At 40.5% G+C, this 15,375-nt stretch overlaps 1 protein-coding gene across 3 annotated transcripts in view; it reads left to right on the forward strand.

The window, feature by feature from the left end:
- The window catches only part of LOC149855895 (protein SSUH2 homolog), a 43,619-nt gene that overhangs the window by 15,091 nt on the left and 13,153 nt on the right, over positions 1–15,375 (forward strand). For all 3 annotated transcript variants that reach the window (XM_090022637.1, XM_090022635.1, XM_090022636.1), the window contains exons 4-11: positions 51–180; positions 2,127–2,187; positions 4,075–4,199; positions 4,894–4,956; positions 5,962–6,047; positions 9,685–9,777; positions 11,234–11,339; positions 14,504–14,611. In XM_090022637.1, coding sequence (XP_089878763.1) covers positions 51–180; positions 2,127–2,187; positions 4,075–4,199; positions 4,894–4,956; positions 5,962–6,047; positions 9,685–9,777; positions 11,234–11,339; positions 14,504–14,611 — 772 coding nt within the window. The remainder of the gene's footprint in view (positions 1–50; positions 181–2,126; positions 2,188–4,074; positions 4,200–4,893; positions 4,957–5,961; positions 6,048–9,684; positions 9,778–11,233; positions 11,340–14,503; positions 14,612–15,375) is intronic.

Genomic DNA, 15,375 nt, shown 5'->3' on the forward strand with positions numbered 1-15,375 from the left:
AAACGTTAAACGGTGAGAGATTTAATAATTGTTTTAATGTTAATCCTCAGGATTCCCACAATGACAGAAGACGTGGCTAGAAATGCCCTCGTTAGCTTTGTTAATTCCAAGTGTTGCTATGGCAATAAAGCTGCAGGAGAACTGGTCATTCAAGATTTGAGGCAGCTGACTTTATACCGAGTGAGTATATCCATATCTGATACTTCCTGGGACATTTCTGGTTCTGTCACTTGTATCAGTGACACTGGTCTGTGAAAAATTATCTGTTCATTAAATTAAATGGATTTAATTCCTTTGAAAGGGGGGCGGGGGAAACCCACCTTACCGATTATTGCAGGTTTTACAAGCAAACATGTTCATCTTTCTCTCTAGTATAGAATATGTACAATGTCTAAAGATGGCAATATATCTGAAAAATTTTCTCTTCTTTTTAAGACTGTGGTATTGGTCTCCCACATGACCTTCATAGAAAATGACTGTCTTTTCCTAAGCAAAGCTATAGGTACTTGCTGAATGTACATGAATGTGTTTCAGAGTACAGGGCCTCCTGTGACTTATGGACGATGGCCCATTTCACTTTTTAAGACCTGTTCAGTGGAACTTGTTCAATAGAAACTAAAACTCGAGGTGTGAGTGCTAATATATCAAGTACCACTGACTTGTGTATCTTCTTTTAAGAGTCTCCAACATCCAAAATGCCACAGTAGATAAAATGCTTTTGTTCTCAATGGAGTTATATTATTCACTGAAAATAATGAATATTAAACATTTAGCCCTTTTTCTCTTCTCTTTGCAAATGACTTAGGAAATATTCTATTTTTTTTTTGTGACATTTCCTGTCACTTCTATTCACTAAATACTCAAAGCACATTCAGAAATAAATCTCTCAATCACAGGAGGATAAGGATAGGGAATGACAATGTGGAAAAAGGAGAAAAAAATAAATATTCAGGAACAACAGTCACTGAAGAGCATCAAGTAACTGAAGAAATCAAGGCAAGGATTTACAGTGCTAATATATGCCCGTGGAGTCTAGATAAAATAATGGCATCAAGGAAAATCTCAAGTAACCTTAAAATCTAGCTGCATAGTACAATTGTTCTACCTTCCTTTTTATATGGGGGTGAATCCTAGATGCTGACAAAGGCAAATGGAAAAAGGCTGCAAGTGGTTGAAAACAAAGTGCCAAGGAAAATAGTTGGTGCAGTACAAGAAAACAGAATGTGAAGAGACAAATTCATCAAGAGCTGTGTGAACCTTTACAAAAGGCCTCATGTCTTGAGCAAAATAAAAGCTCAGAAACTGAAATGAACAGGGAACTGATGAGAGAAGGCAAGCGAGGCAGAATTTGGAAGCTGAGGTTAAGGGTATCAGCCCTCGAGGCAGGCCGAGGCAATGATGGGAAGATAACAAGACCTGATCTGGAAGGGATTGGCAAGGATGCAACATGGCGGACGGAGATTGCGCAAGACAGGAGAAGATGAAGGCCGTAGTTAAGTTGTAGCCCCCTCTGAATCCTGTGAGGCTAGAGAGAGAGGAATACTCGAGATGAAAAATTTCTGTTTTGTAGTTCTTGTATTGCATAGCTGTTCCTCTAAGACGTGCTGTATTGTACTTACGTCTTGATTAGTTTTCTGGAAAGAATCCTAATAGATCACTAATAAATTTTGAATATACCTTTTCTAAGTTCTTTTAGATCTGTATCGATTTATATTAAAGTTTGTTCGACCTTTGAGGTTCACCAACATTTTCACAAAAGCCTCATGGCTAACTGGAATATTCTGAATAAAAGCCCCCCAAGAGGAACCCATGAATGATGGGAAATCAAATGTTTTGCTTGTTTATGCCTAAACAATTATTTTAAACAAATGCAGTGTCAAAAGACTGAGCGAATAACCTTGTGACCCATTTTCCTCAGTTTATTGTTACAACTTTAAATGAAAGTTTGCTTGTTTATGCCTAAACAATTATTTTAAACAAATGCAGTGTCAAAAGACTGAGCGAATAACCTTGTGACCCATTTTCCTCAATTTATTGTTACGACTTTAAATGAAAAATTTCCTGGCTTTGGTTGCTTAATCGAATTTCTTTTCACAGTAGCTAATTTCATGGTTTCTCTTTTCTAGTATCGACTGGAGACCTTTAACGAATCGAGGTTAAGTGAATGGACTTTTGAACCTTTGACTAGTAAGTAACAGCCACATAACCAATTTGAAATACTACAAACAGGAAATGCTTTTATATCAGAGTCATGAAGTGGAACTGTTTGCAGTGACATTCCTGCTCTGTGAGAGCACCTCATACAATTTTCAACATCCCCGCGTCGTGTGTATGAAAGGACGGTGAACCTGAAACAATTCTTTTTTAAATTCTTCATTTTAGCTTGTCTCAAAAGTTCTCAGGGTGGGCCATTATGTCAAAGGAAGGAATTGGTACCAAGGGCTTTAAACAAATTCCCCTGAACTTTCACAGTGTTCAGACTAAAGCAGGAGCCAAGAAAGCTTGGGGGTAAAGTTCTCACACTCCTATTGTGCCAAGTTGGCCTAGTAAATATGAGATACAAGTAATACTGTATTATACTATTATCTATATTATGTGGCATCCAGAATCTCCCAGAAGAATTGGGGGCTCAGTTCTTTGCAAATGGCCTCTTCTCGGTTTATAATTTCAGTAGATCTAAATGTCATGAAGCCTGCCATTCTAGCTATCTGAGATTCTCCTATGCCCCTTTATAGAAGTCATATATGAGCAATTCCTAATCTGCAATGCTTTCATCCTCAGAGCACTCCTGTAATGTTGAGAAGTATTATTATTTCCATTGAGCCAAGGCGCAATAAGGCCCCAGGTTCTCAAAGGTACTTAGGCACTTTAATCAATGAGAATAAATCCTTTGAAGGTCTGGACCCAAGTGCCTTGACCAAGATCATGGAGGAATATCTTGGGTATTAGTCATTCATTCTTTCCCTGATACTATACCGTCTCATGCTGGACTGTCACTTACTAGTGCATATTGGCCAGAGATGAAAAGTTTGATTGAGATAAGGGATCTGAACTCTGGCCAATTTTAGGGGAAGGATGGCTGGATCTAGGGTTTGGCTTTGGATTCATCTCTAGTATAGTACATATTTTAAACAGTGGAAGTCACCTTGTGACTCTTATAGCAGGGGGAGAAAGAGGTGGGCTCAAATTACTGCAAATCAATGACTTGATTTTAATATGTAATTGGAAAATGGAAAGAATTCATGCATTTTTGCACATGTTTGCTGGATCACTGGGCTACAGTACCTTAAGCCTTTGGTTTACAAGACGAGAAAGTAAACTTAAATTGGTCCTTTAGAGAAACTTTCATGACTACAGTATATGTGACTGCAAAAAAGTAAAAAGAGAGCTTACTTTAAAAAAAGTAAGAAGAGAACTTCAGAATACAATGAGATCTGCTTTGTTAAGACAAGTGTAATCATTTCCGAAGAGAAGCTTACTGAAGTGATTGACATGACCTATTGTATGAAGGAACTGCGGGACTTGGAGGATAGTTCCCTGGATGGAACACATTTTTAAACTGACCTAACTTCATTTTATTTCTATTTTGTGACGTCTTGTGATTTTTATTTTGGAAACAGAAGGTATTATTTCCACTGGAAGAAAGCAGCCTCTCTCCACAGTAAAAAAGCGTGAAAAATACTTCTAGTACATCTGAAACAATTTAGATTGACAACTGAAAGAGTGACATCCTTTATTTGTCCAGAGAAAAGGTACAGGATGGATAACCTTCTTTCACTCCGCTTGAGCAATGTGCATGAACCCAGACTTGAATGGCTCAACTACTCTGGGACCTCAGAAGATCCAGAAGAAGACCCTAAGAAGGCATAAAATGGAGAAAGTGGGCAGTTCACTCTCCATCCCCATCCTAATCCTTCACAGAAATACTAACAGAACTATTTAGTTCCTGCTAGTTGTGGTAGTGATTGGTGTGCCAGTGGGAAGAAGATGGAGAAGCCCCGAGTCTACTCTAGAACCACAGACAGGAAGCCAAAATTTGACACGCATTTATACAAGGTCTTCTTCCTATCACAGGTAACTTGGTAGATGGACCACAAAACGGCACTTCTCCTCGGCCATGGGACATTAAAGTTCAGACTCCACCACTGTTTTACGACGATACAAGAAAGTTTCGAGTACCGCACTCTTCTTTAGTTAAGGTAATCCCCTATGGGGCAGTTAAAAATCAAGGACAGAGTGCATTGTTAATTAGGATATGAGTGCTTAGACAAGCATTTTATTAATCTAGTTATTTATGGTCATAAAAGAGAGCTCTAACATGTATTTTAGTGTTAGTATACAACTTTTCTTTATTGTCACATCTCTACACACACAGAGTGTTCATGGTTTTACTGAGTTTTAGTAAAACAGCAAATCGGTGCAATTGAATTATTTCTAATCTTCTTTTCTTTTGCTACTTTAATTTATTTTTTGCTCCAATATTTATTAAAGAAAAAAAATCAGCATTTCTTCTTTCTTTTTTCTATTTCATCTTGACAAAAATTGGCAGAACATTTTCCCAACTTTAAAAAAATATATATTATTCATAATAGAATTTGTCCACAGAGAGGCAGAAAGCTATAGTTAGTTGAATCAGGTAAAATTTTAAATAAACTATAATAAAAAAGAATCTCAGAATATTTCTCCTCCTCTTCTTCTTTTTGCTGTATTCTTTTTTATAACATAATTTATTATTGATATTTTTTGAATGGTCTGTTATGGACTTTTTCACTATATTTGATAGTATTCTATTGAGATTAAGCTATTGTCTCTAAAGTTTGATGTAAAATGATTGCATGTTCCTATCTTGATGGTCCCTGGTAGCTTTATATATGCACATCATTCTGATTTCAGGCATGCCACAAATGTCATGGTCATGGTAGATACAAATGCAGCGGGTGCCAGGGTGCAGGCTGGGTGAGTAGCAGTTATGGCTTCTTCAAGACAGCATCTCCTCCTCTCCTACCATGCTCTCCTACTTCTACCACTATCTCTTAATTCCTTTAGTTCGAGGTTTCTTTCACAAGTAATGTAGTGCTATTTGACTTACTATATCCAGAATTTGGGATGGGTATGAGGACAGATATAAAAGATAGCCTTGTTTTATTCCTAACCCCTACAGTCCAAGGCCCCAAACCTGCATTCTTGTTCATTCCAAATTCCCATCAGGAGCTCCATATATTTAGAATCTGCGTGGCAAACTTTGAATGAAAAGAAGCCTATCTGGAAATCCATCAATGGTGGATAGAGATATATTACACTGAGAACACTTCCCCCGTGTAGTTGTTACACTGGGTGAGTGTAAAAGCAGTAGTTCTTTTTTCAGTTTGGTTCTTTGTTTCTGTGTCTAGATGCACAGAAGAGCAAATGACTCGATCTATTCTGACCTATTCAGATTCCAAACCCAGCAAAGTAGGAGTTACTTCGTGTAAGAGGAATCTTACTGAGTTGCTCCCCCTCGTGAATTTGGCCTTTTTTTTATATGCTTCCCCTCCACAAACGTTTGCAGGAGCACTCAGAAGAGTTACCATTGTTGCACAGCTAAAGCAATTGTTTAGTTGCATCTGTTCTGATTAAACACAGGTACATCTGCAAAGTAGTTTACTAGTCATTACTTACATGCACAACTTGCACCTATGTAACATTCATTTAATCTCGGAACACTTGCCCACTTATTTCAGGGGGGAATTTTATCAAGACATCTATAACAGCCTCTTTCATATGAATGACACTCAAGCTAGCCTCCATTCTGTTATTGTGCAAAGGACGTACTTAACATAATTTTTTTTGCAGAACCTGACAGAGCAGGGCTATGTTTAGAAAGCATAACAAGACTTTACATGTGAAGTCTCATTTGCATAAATCTGAAACACTGTTGACCTTAGGAACAGGAGGTATATTTTATATCTCTGGTATTTTTAGATGAGGTGCGTTTCTTGCAGTGGAACACGACAGAGGAGAAAGCAGCAAAGGAGGTGTCAGATGTGTTCAGGGACTGGCCGGAAAAGGTAAAATGGGCCCAAAGGCGGATCCAGGGTGGGTGTGGTGGCACGGTTGCACCCCCTTTGGGACCATGCTATGGGAGCAGCAGCTGCTGATGTGTTTCTCAGTCCCCAACGCAGGTAAGGTCCCCCCACTTCCCTTTTCTCCATGCTAAGAGGCAACTCCCCTGCCCTTCTGTTTGCTAGCTCCCTGCCTGCTACTGCTATTGTCCCTGGATGACCCGGGGATAGTGGGGATCTCCAGAAACGCTTGTGTCCTGCTCTGGCTGTAACTGCAGGAAGCAGATCCCGAGACAGTCAGGCACTGTGGCAGTGGTGGTGATGGGTAGTTTCCCCATCTTTGCCGGATCCCCCCAAGTGTTTCCCACCAGCCCAGAAGCAGGGCTGTGACTGTCACTGCCCCTGAGCCTGGATTCACTCACAGTACTGATGGAGCCCACTGGAGTGGCTCTGGAGCTCCCCTCCATGCAGCCTCTAAGGTCAGCCAGGGACAGCAGCAGTGGAGGGGGAGGCAGGTGGGGACAAGAGGGAAATACAGGTACTGCTGAGCAGTTAGGGGGAAAGGGAGTGGGTGATGAGAGCAGGGGGAGACAGGATCTTACCTGATTCAGGGACTTAAAAAGAGCCCCTAGCTGCTGCTCCCATGGCATGGCCTGCCTGCCTGGGGGGTGGGGCAGGGAGGAGGAGGCTGGGAGCAAGGGAGCAACCACTCCTGCAGTGCTGTCTGTTCTCCTTCATCTCCCTTCCCAAAAAGTTATCTGCCTATTGATGGACCTATCTGTGTTTTACAACCATTGCTCCATAGGCATTGTTTTGCTAGAATAATTGCACCCAGTGAAGGAGAACAGCAAAACCTGAACATTTTCCTTTGTATGCACAACTGCAGATGCTCAAGTGGAATAAGTTGAAATGCTGCCACTGGAATCAGTAGAACTGTGCCAATTTTCACTGGCTGATGATCCATCTCTGTATTTTTAGGCCATGTTTGAAGCACATTAGTAGCACAAAGTTGGAAAGCTTGCACTGGGTATAGGTATGAATAGGGGTCTACCCAACTTGAGGTGGTGGTCGGCCAATTTCATGGGCTTATTGTGGCTGAAGCCCCCCACACCTCCAATTCGTCAAAGGTCCACAGTGACCCTGCCCCCCTTCTGCTGATTGATGGGTAGGGCTGTCTAGTATATGGCCCTGACTCTCACCACTGACTGGCTGAAAAGGCTGTCTGTTGTGCAACCCCAACCCTCACTGGTGATTGGTGGAGAGGGGCAGGGCCACATGACAGGTAGGAAACTCAGCCCATCTCGCCTGCTCGCTTTCATACAAGCAGCCCCATTCATGTTGGGGTGTGCAGTTGGGAGGACTGCTGGGTCCCACTGGGGAGCCAGGATTTTATTTTTAAGTCTTTTTTTCCTACCCCTATGCATTTCATGGAGATTGCCTGATTTCATGATTTCCGTGAGTTAGTCCTTATGTATAAGGCCCAGACCTACATGAACATTCCTGCTGAAGCCTGTAGCTGTCTTGTGTGGCTACAGCTGATGTAGGACAAGGCCTAAAGGATTTTATTTTCCAAGGCTTACAGTGACATGAAGATCACTTAAAAAGAAAAATCAAATCCAGTTTTATTTTCCCTCTCCCACCACAGGTAAAGAACATGTAGCAGAGTCAGGATAAGCTGGGAGTTGATTTTTTTAACTGCCTGGGAACCCATGTACAATTCAGGGAATAGTAATAATAAAAATGCTCAAATATCAGATGTACTATACTTCCACTGTATTGCAAACCTCAAGAGTCCAGATAGTTTGCATCAGCCAGGCTTTCAAAACTCATTATATGCATGTGAAAATGAATGGGATTTATTAAAAATAATACTCTTTTTTGAAGCGGGGAGGGACTTTTTTTGTGATTAAAATGCCATTACATTATCTGGATTTTCTCTGTAACCATAGACAGTTAATTTACCAATGAAAACAAAGATTCTCACTACTCCAAGACCTGAAGCTTTAAGACAGATGACAAATATTTTACAATTTATAATATAGGTATGAGATTAGGTGACCCTATCAACAAGTTTTAAGCCCTCTATTTTTTTTTAAAAAGGAAGAGAGTGGTGGCTAACATCCATAATAGGTGGGGGAACCTTCTGGATCTGATCCAAAACCCCTTGTAGTTGGTGGAAACTTTTTGACCAAACTTGGGTTTTGCTTCAGGTCTTATCTGTCTACAGACCATTTGTTCAGCTTTTAAAGCAAGTGCAGCCTGGAGAATTACTGATCCATTGTGGTTTGTTTTGTTTTGTTCTTTTCACAGGTAAAACTTAGTGTGCTTAAAATGATCTTTAATTGACCCAAAAAAGCTTGTGTTCTAAAACTATGTTGTTTATGTGGATCCATTAAGTTTAAAACAACAGAGATGGTATTGTGCATTATCAGGGCAATAATTTTAAAGCATAGATCCACTGGGGCTAATGATGGCTTGAAGAGCTTTAATGAATCAATTGTTAACTGCTGCTAATGTGGTTGTGTTGATGCAATCAAACTGTAATCTGTTGGAGGCAGAGATAACAGTGTCTTGAAAGTGACACTCAGCCTGCTATAGTTGTAGAGGGAAATTGTTATTATCCTTAATTACATGCACAAATACATTCTTTGACTAATTCTGCATTTACAAATAGTCTTTGTTCTGGCATTAGTTATACAGTTTATCCAACAAATATGGTGCATCCCTTGAATCAGGGAGTAATGAATGAGGCAGCATACTCAACGCACAGAATTTTGTTAACCCCTTTAGTGGCTTGCAAAAATGCATTCGAAAAGAAACGCACCAAAACAGCAGCTCTAAAAATGCGTTAAGAGCTAGGGCTGCCGGCCCTTAGGTGTTTAACTGTAACCACTTGAGGCAGAAGGCAGGGAAGGATGGAACCTTAGAAACTAACTGGTTCAGAGTGATGTCAGTTTTTGTAGGCAACAGTCTTCTTCACAGGGTTGCCAGCTGTCTAAATTTATGGACAGTTGGTAAAACGTCAGGCTAAAACTGCCTGTCTGCAAAGACCATAGATAAATTTAAGTCCTCCATAAAAACAGTCAGGCTTTGGCTGTTTTGTGAAGCTCCCTCTTGGAGAGAAGCTGGGCAGCCAGAGCTCAACTGAAGCACAGACAGAGCAGAGTGTTGCCACCAAGAGGCAGTACAGTACCCTGTGGGAAGCTTTTTCTCAGTGGACTGTAGACCCCTGTAGGTCCCTCCCCCTCTAGTTATGTGCTGCTGCTGCTTCCCATCTTATAATACTGCTGCGTGGCAGACAGGTTTTTTCAGTGGTCTGTGCTGGGATTAGGGAAGTGGGACTAGTGGGGGTAAAGTTTAGGGGTTGCTGGGTAGTGCAGCGTGGTATGGAGTAAAGCTGGGGGTGCAGAGTGAGAAGGACCTCAGGGTATAAATCCATTGCTGCAAATGCCAACTCGAGACAATTTTTTTACTGACAGTAAAAATGTGTGCCAGTAAAACGTTTGTCTGTCAGTGAAAAAAAAAAAGAAAAGAAGAATGCCTGGGATTACTACTTTACCTAAGGCTATCAAAGAACTGGCAATAGCAGTTCTGAATAAAAAGGAATTTAACCATTTCAATTCTTGATGCCTTCCTTCAAAAGGTGTATCACTTGTTCTGGGCGTGGCAATAAAACCTGTATGACATGCCAAGGAGAGAAAAAGCTCTTGCATTTCAAACAGCTGATAATAACCTGGTAAGTGGAATGGCTAAAACTTAGTAGGTTTTTGAATTTATAGTTTGCTTGACAGCAATGCCTTGAGTCCCATGCAATATTAGGGCCCTGCTGTTGAAGAAGAACAAATAATGACAAATAAAGGACAAATGCATTCCTATTTTTTGGACAGAGAATAAGAATACTGAAAATCACTGAAGTTAGTGAGAATTTTCCCATTTAGTTTATTGGGAGCTTGATTGCAGCCAGAAATTGAATGCAAGGCTTGGAATCCCTGTCCAGTACTTGACTCAAAAGACTATCCTACCTTGCCTGTAATCAAAACCATCCAGTGGTTAAAATATCTATATTGTGCAGAGACTGCAATGAATTAGCTTGCCTGAGCTAATGTTAGGTTCAGAGTCAGAGCAGAATGGATAACGTTAGCACTTTTAATTTGATTGCTTCAGTGCCAGATTTGACATCTGAGTCTAGTGACTAAACTCCATTTGCCAGGTTTTAAACTACATGGGAACGCCGGTTTTCCTATGTTGTTGCTCTAGGATTAATTCTTCCAATTTGGGAGCTCTCGTGCCAGAACTAACAGATGGGTCTCAAAACATCTCAGATAGTGAGGGTTAGTTAAAAACCATACATCCTAAATAGCTCCCCAACTTCTGGCTGATGGCACCAATGCCATTGTTTTTCAAACTTTTTTTTCCAAAAAAACCCCAACAAACCAGTTCATCCTTATAACCATGTTTAACGCAAAAATACCCACCAGCCATCCCAGTGGTAGACCAGGAGAGATGCTGTTTGTGGTTTTATGATATGCATCCAAGCCCGCTAAGGGAATGAAGCAGTGCCACATATTCATTTGGCACAAGATACAACATAGCCAACAGATGGAAACAAATTTGGATCATGCTACCCTTCTGGATCAGAGCAGTGATCCTGAGATGAAAAACTCTGTATCTCATTACTAAATCCTCCACACATGTCATCCCTCAGGCAATTTAGTGACATAGTAGGGCATGTTATCCCACTGTATGTCTCTAAATATATACAGTATCTTTTCTAGAATGGCATGGCTACCTTTTGAAGTCATTCTCATTTAATAACTATGCCTGTATCCTGCAAAGTACAGAACATCATAATTCATTACTGTAGAAGTTACAGCTTCTGAAAGAAGATACATGGCTTCACCTGCAGTAAAGAGTTAATACATGTATAAATTATTTTGAAGGCTGTAAGGGTTATTGATGACCATGAAGTTCCCTAATTTTAGAACCATTTATGCAACAGTCATCTGTGTGATAAAAACATACAAGGTTGTTAAAGAAAAAAAAAAGATGGTGTTGCCAGAGAGTACAAACGTTATGAAGAATTAATATTGCTCTCTGAAAGCAGGACAAATTAAAGCCTTCTTCCTATGTTTAAAAAAAGGTTCAGGGTCCTAAAAATAACCTTTGATGCTTTCCCCCTCCCCCTCCCATAGGAAGAACAATGTGTTTGAATTTGTTTCGGAGCATCAGCTGGACTTTCCAGGAGAGCTGCTGAGTAAGGTCAATGGAGAGAATGTATTTAAAGATGAAAATGTTCTGGTAAGTGTAAAACTTAAGGCAGGAAGAAATTTGGGATTTTCCCCACCTTACAATCATTTCCAGACTTTGTCCCTCTTTGCCAAAGATGTGTTGAAGATCTTTTCCTTATGAAATGGATAGAAGGGCAGGTAGAACTTACTATAGCAGCCCAATTGCTGCTGTATGTGCATATGGCCATTGGCCATAAACATGCATTCATTTCTACTGATGGAAATTTCTGAGAAGAGTTTGTGGGAGAGGGAGCAGTAGAAGCATAATGCCTGTACATGGCCATTGCTACATGACAGCAATATAACTATTATGCCATGGGTTCATATTTATGGGACATAGAGCTCTTGCTGTTTTCACAAGTTTTTGCTAATAGGAGAAAGGAACATACAAACTTCCACACCTTGAAGAAACCAGCCAAGACATGTTCTACCTGCATTCCTAAAATATTTGGAAGAAGGAAAGCTAACCAGGTTACGTACACAGGCTGGGAATAGAGATACCTTGAGTAACACAACACTGGTTTCTGATCACAAGTCTGTCAGCTTGAAAATGTATTACACAAAATAATTGAACCAATGCAGGACATGGGCTATATGTGATGAAGTACACATTTGTGCGGCAGTACGTTTCCTTCCCAGTGGGAAAATTTGGCCTGCTTTTCTGGCTGACAAAAAATGCAATTAGCCAACACAGTGACAAAGTAAATGTTCAGTCATATCAGGTCACAGATGGCTGAATTCATTGGACTAACCCATATCAAAGCTAGGGAGATATCTTTTTTCTCTCCACTAATTATTATCCTCTCCTCAAAGTATTTAACCAGCTCCCTTTGGTTCGACTGCTCACACACAAAATGTCTAAGTCTACAGTGACCAAAGTCACTGTAACCATCTTTTTACTCTGACTTTGTACAGTGCACACAACAAGAGGTCCTAGTTCATGACTAGGGCCCCAAAGCATTATCACAATAGAAATACTAAATACTAATACAACCACAGATAGATTCATGTTCTTTCAGAAAGCCCATTCCACCTACAACAACTCGTCTGGCTAGTGTTGGACATACTGTAAAGCAGCAGGATATTATTGTCATTATATAACAATACAAAAAAAGACTTTCTAATATGGTCAACCATTGTTTTACAACACTTTTGGGGTAACCCGTTTCCTTTCTTCTTTTTCTATTTTTAAAAGTTTTTTAAGACAAGAAATGTGCTACATTTGGTGTGCGTTTGGCACTGGGCGCATCATGTGGGCACCATGAGAACTGAGAGCTATATAAGAATACCTCTGAACTGGGTTACCTAACTGTATGGACATGCTCTCATCCTGTTCATGATCAGAGTGGAGGAGCAATATATTTATCTACAAAAGGGAAACGAGGATTGTTTGCACTTTAGATAAACAAAGAAGGAAACTCCTTTTCTTTGAATGGAAAACCATTTGAGCCCTGGGCAACTTGAAGTTTTTTGGTCGTCTTGGGGAATCTACAGTGATAGATCCCCCCTAGCAAACTGCTAGGCAGGTGTTTGCCATTTCCTGTTCAGTTCCTGTGCCACTGGCCACATGGTTTACAGGAGGACTCTTTTGTGTTGTATTTTAAAACATACTTCAAAAAGGCCTGAAATGTTTTGTTGTGTTTCCTGCACAATCAGTTCCATATTAATGTTAAATTTTGATCTTGATTCTTTTTTAAAGGTAACAGCCAGCACCACACACCATTAATTGTTTATACATTACCCGTGTGGTCTTTAATATTGCTTGCTCTTTGCAGTACAGCCACAAAGCCATTGCACTAGGGACCGTACAAACATAAACAGCACAGCAAAGCCTCTTCCCTATTGCAAAGAGCTTAACATCTAACTAACCCTCTTATGTCAAGATTGAAGTTGAGATTCTGCCACTGGGATTTAGCTGCATCTTTTGTTTAGGGATATAGAAGCCAGCAGAGGGGGCATTTAATACCCCCAGAAGTGTATTGTTCAATGGAGACCCAGGAATGCAAAAAAAAATACAAGGCTTGTAGTAAGAATCAAATCTTACCACAAAAACCCTCCTAAAGATTTACAGTTGGCACACTGACCACATTAGTGATCATCCTTTCACACCCAAAGAACCAACACATTTTCCATAAACTTTCCCACACTGAGTAGAAAAGAAAAGGCTTTCCAAAGAAGTTTTTTAAGTCAACAGGGTTATGTTCTTTTGAATCAAAGTGGACTCGGTAGTGGAATTCGCCCAACATAACACAGTTGAATCTAGGGCTGTCACATGGGGAACACTGATTACTTTCAGTCACTGTGAGTCTGTATGTCACCCTCTAAATAGGAGGATGACGTCTGGATATGGTCTCTTTTCCTGACATATTTGCACTTTAATACCTGTGATGTTATGATAAAATTGGTATAAATCAAGATGCATGATTTCATCAGTAAAGCTAACCATGCTTCATCATGCATTAGCAGGTGCATTGCAAACAGGTCTAGGGAGGTGATACTTCCCCTCTGTGTGGCACTGGTGAGGCCCAGCTGGACCACTGCATCCGGTTTTGGAAGCCATACTTCAAAATGGATGTGGATAACCTTGAGAGGGTCCAGAGAATGGCCACTCATATGGTTAGGGGCTTGCAGATAAGGCCTACGAGGAAAGATTTAGGTACCTGAATCTCTTCCATTTCAGCAAGAGAAGGCTGAGAGGTAGTCCTTGTGGCTGTCTACAAATTCATCGGGGGGAGGGAGGGGGAGAAGGCAGCAAGGCATAGGGGATACTCTGTTTACCAAGGCACCCCTTGGAGTAACTAGAAATAGTGGCCACAAACTGATGGAGAGCAGATTCAGGTTAGACATCAGGAAGAACGTTTTCACAGTAAGGGTTGCCAGAATCTGGAATGGGCTTCCAAGGGAGGTGGTGCTCTTTTCTGCCTTAGGGGTCTTTAAGAGGAGACTGGACAAGCACCTGGTCATCTGACCCTAGTGCTCTTTCCTGCCAGAGTCAGAGGGTCGGACTTGATGATCTGTTGAGGTCCCTTCCAGCCCTAACATCTGTGAATCTATGACCTAAACACATTCAATACCCTTTCCTTATGTTGTAGCTAGCATATCGTTTTACCATCATACACAAAGTAGTTTGTCACAAGCACTTTGGATTTCTAACCCACTTTTTCTAAATTGCAGGTGTATCCCATTATTGACTTCCCCAAGCCTGAGATCTCTCTAGCTTCACAGAGAGCTATCGCAGAACATAATGCAGCATTTACAGCATCATCACGCATTCTGCAGCAGGTAAGAAGGACGCCATAGGATGAATCTGTTGGTATTAATTGTAACTCACAGAAAGCAAGCATTAAGTAGCTGAGGCTTGATGGAGCACCTGCTAAAGGACAATGGGAGTCAGTGAATAAGTTTCTTGGCATGATCCCACATTGTAGGCTACACTTTAAGGATGGAGGACTGTATCCTGGGATGGAAAAACACTGAAAAGAATATAGGTATACAAGTAAATAGTTAGTTACACGAATATCTACTGACATTCTCAGCAAAGAGGATGGAGTGTTATTCTTGGAGATCTAGATAAGGAGAATATTAAGAAAGGAGGGAGTGTTACCTATTTAAAATGGCTTGAAGAGAACCATGATTGGAATACTGTGTCCAGTTCTGGTGCTCACACCCCAGAAAAAGGATTGTAAAATGAGAAAGCGTTCAGAAAATGACACAAGAATGATTCAAGGTCTGGAAAATGCATATTGTTAGAAGTTTCAGCTACTAGTTTATCCAGAAAAGTGAAGCAGTGAATTGATCGTATTCTACAAGTATTGACCCAAGAGAAAAAATCTGATAGTTAATGGCTCTTTAATCAAACAGAAAAAAGCCTCTGCCCTGATTGCAAAAGTTGCTCGTTATGTCTCTGGGGACGGCAAATGAGAAGAATAGGCTTATCCACTGAATCACCTATAGAGACCTAGAAAATACTGGCCTTTAGGCATTATCCTCTCACTCTAATTCCTTTGCAAGTAGAGGGAATGCACATACCATCCCATGTCTATAAC

This window comes from Crocodylus siamensis, chromosome 11 (genome assembly GCF_052110815.1).
Source record: "Crocodylus siamensis isolate JL-2025a chromosome 11, ASM5211081v1, whole genome shotgun sequence".
Classification (NCBI taxonomy): Eukaryota; Metazoa; Chordata; order Crocodylia; family Crocodylidae; genus Crocodylus; species Crocodylus siamensis.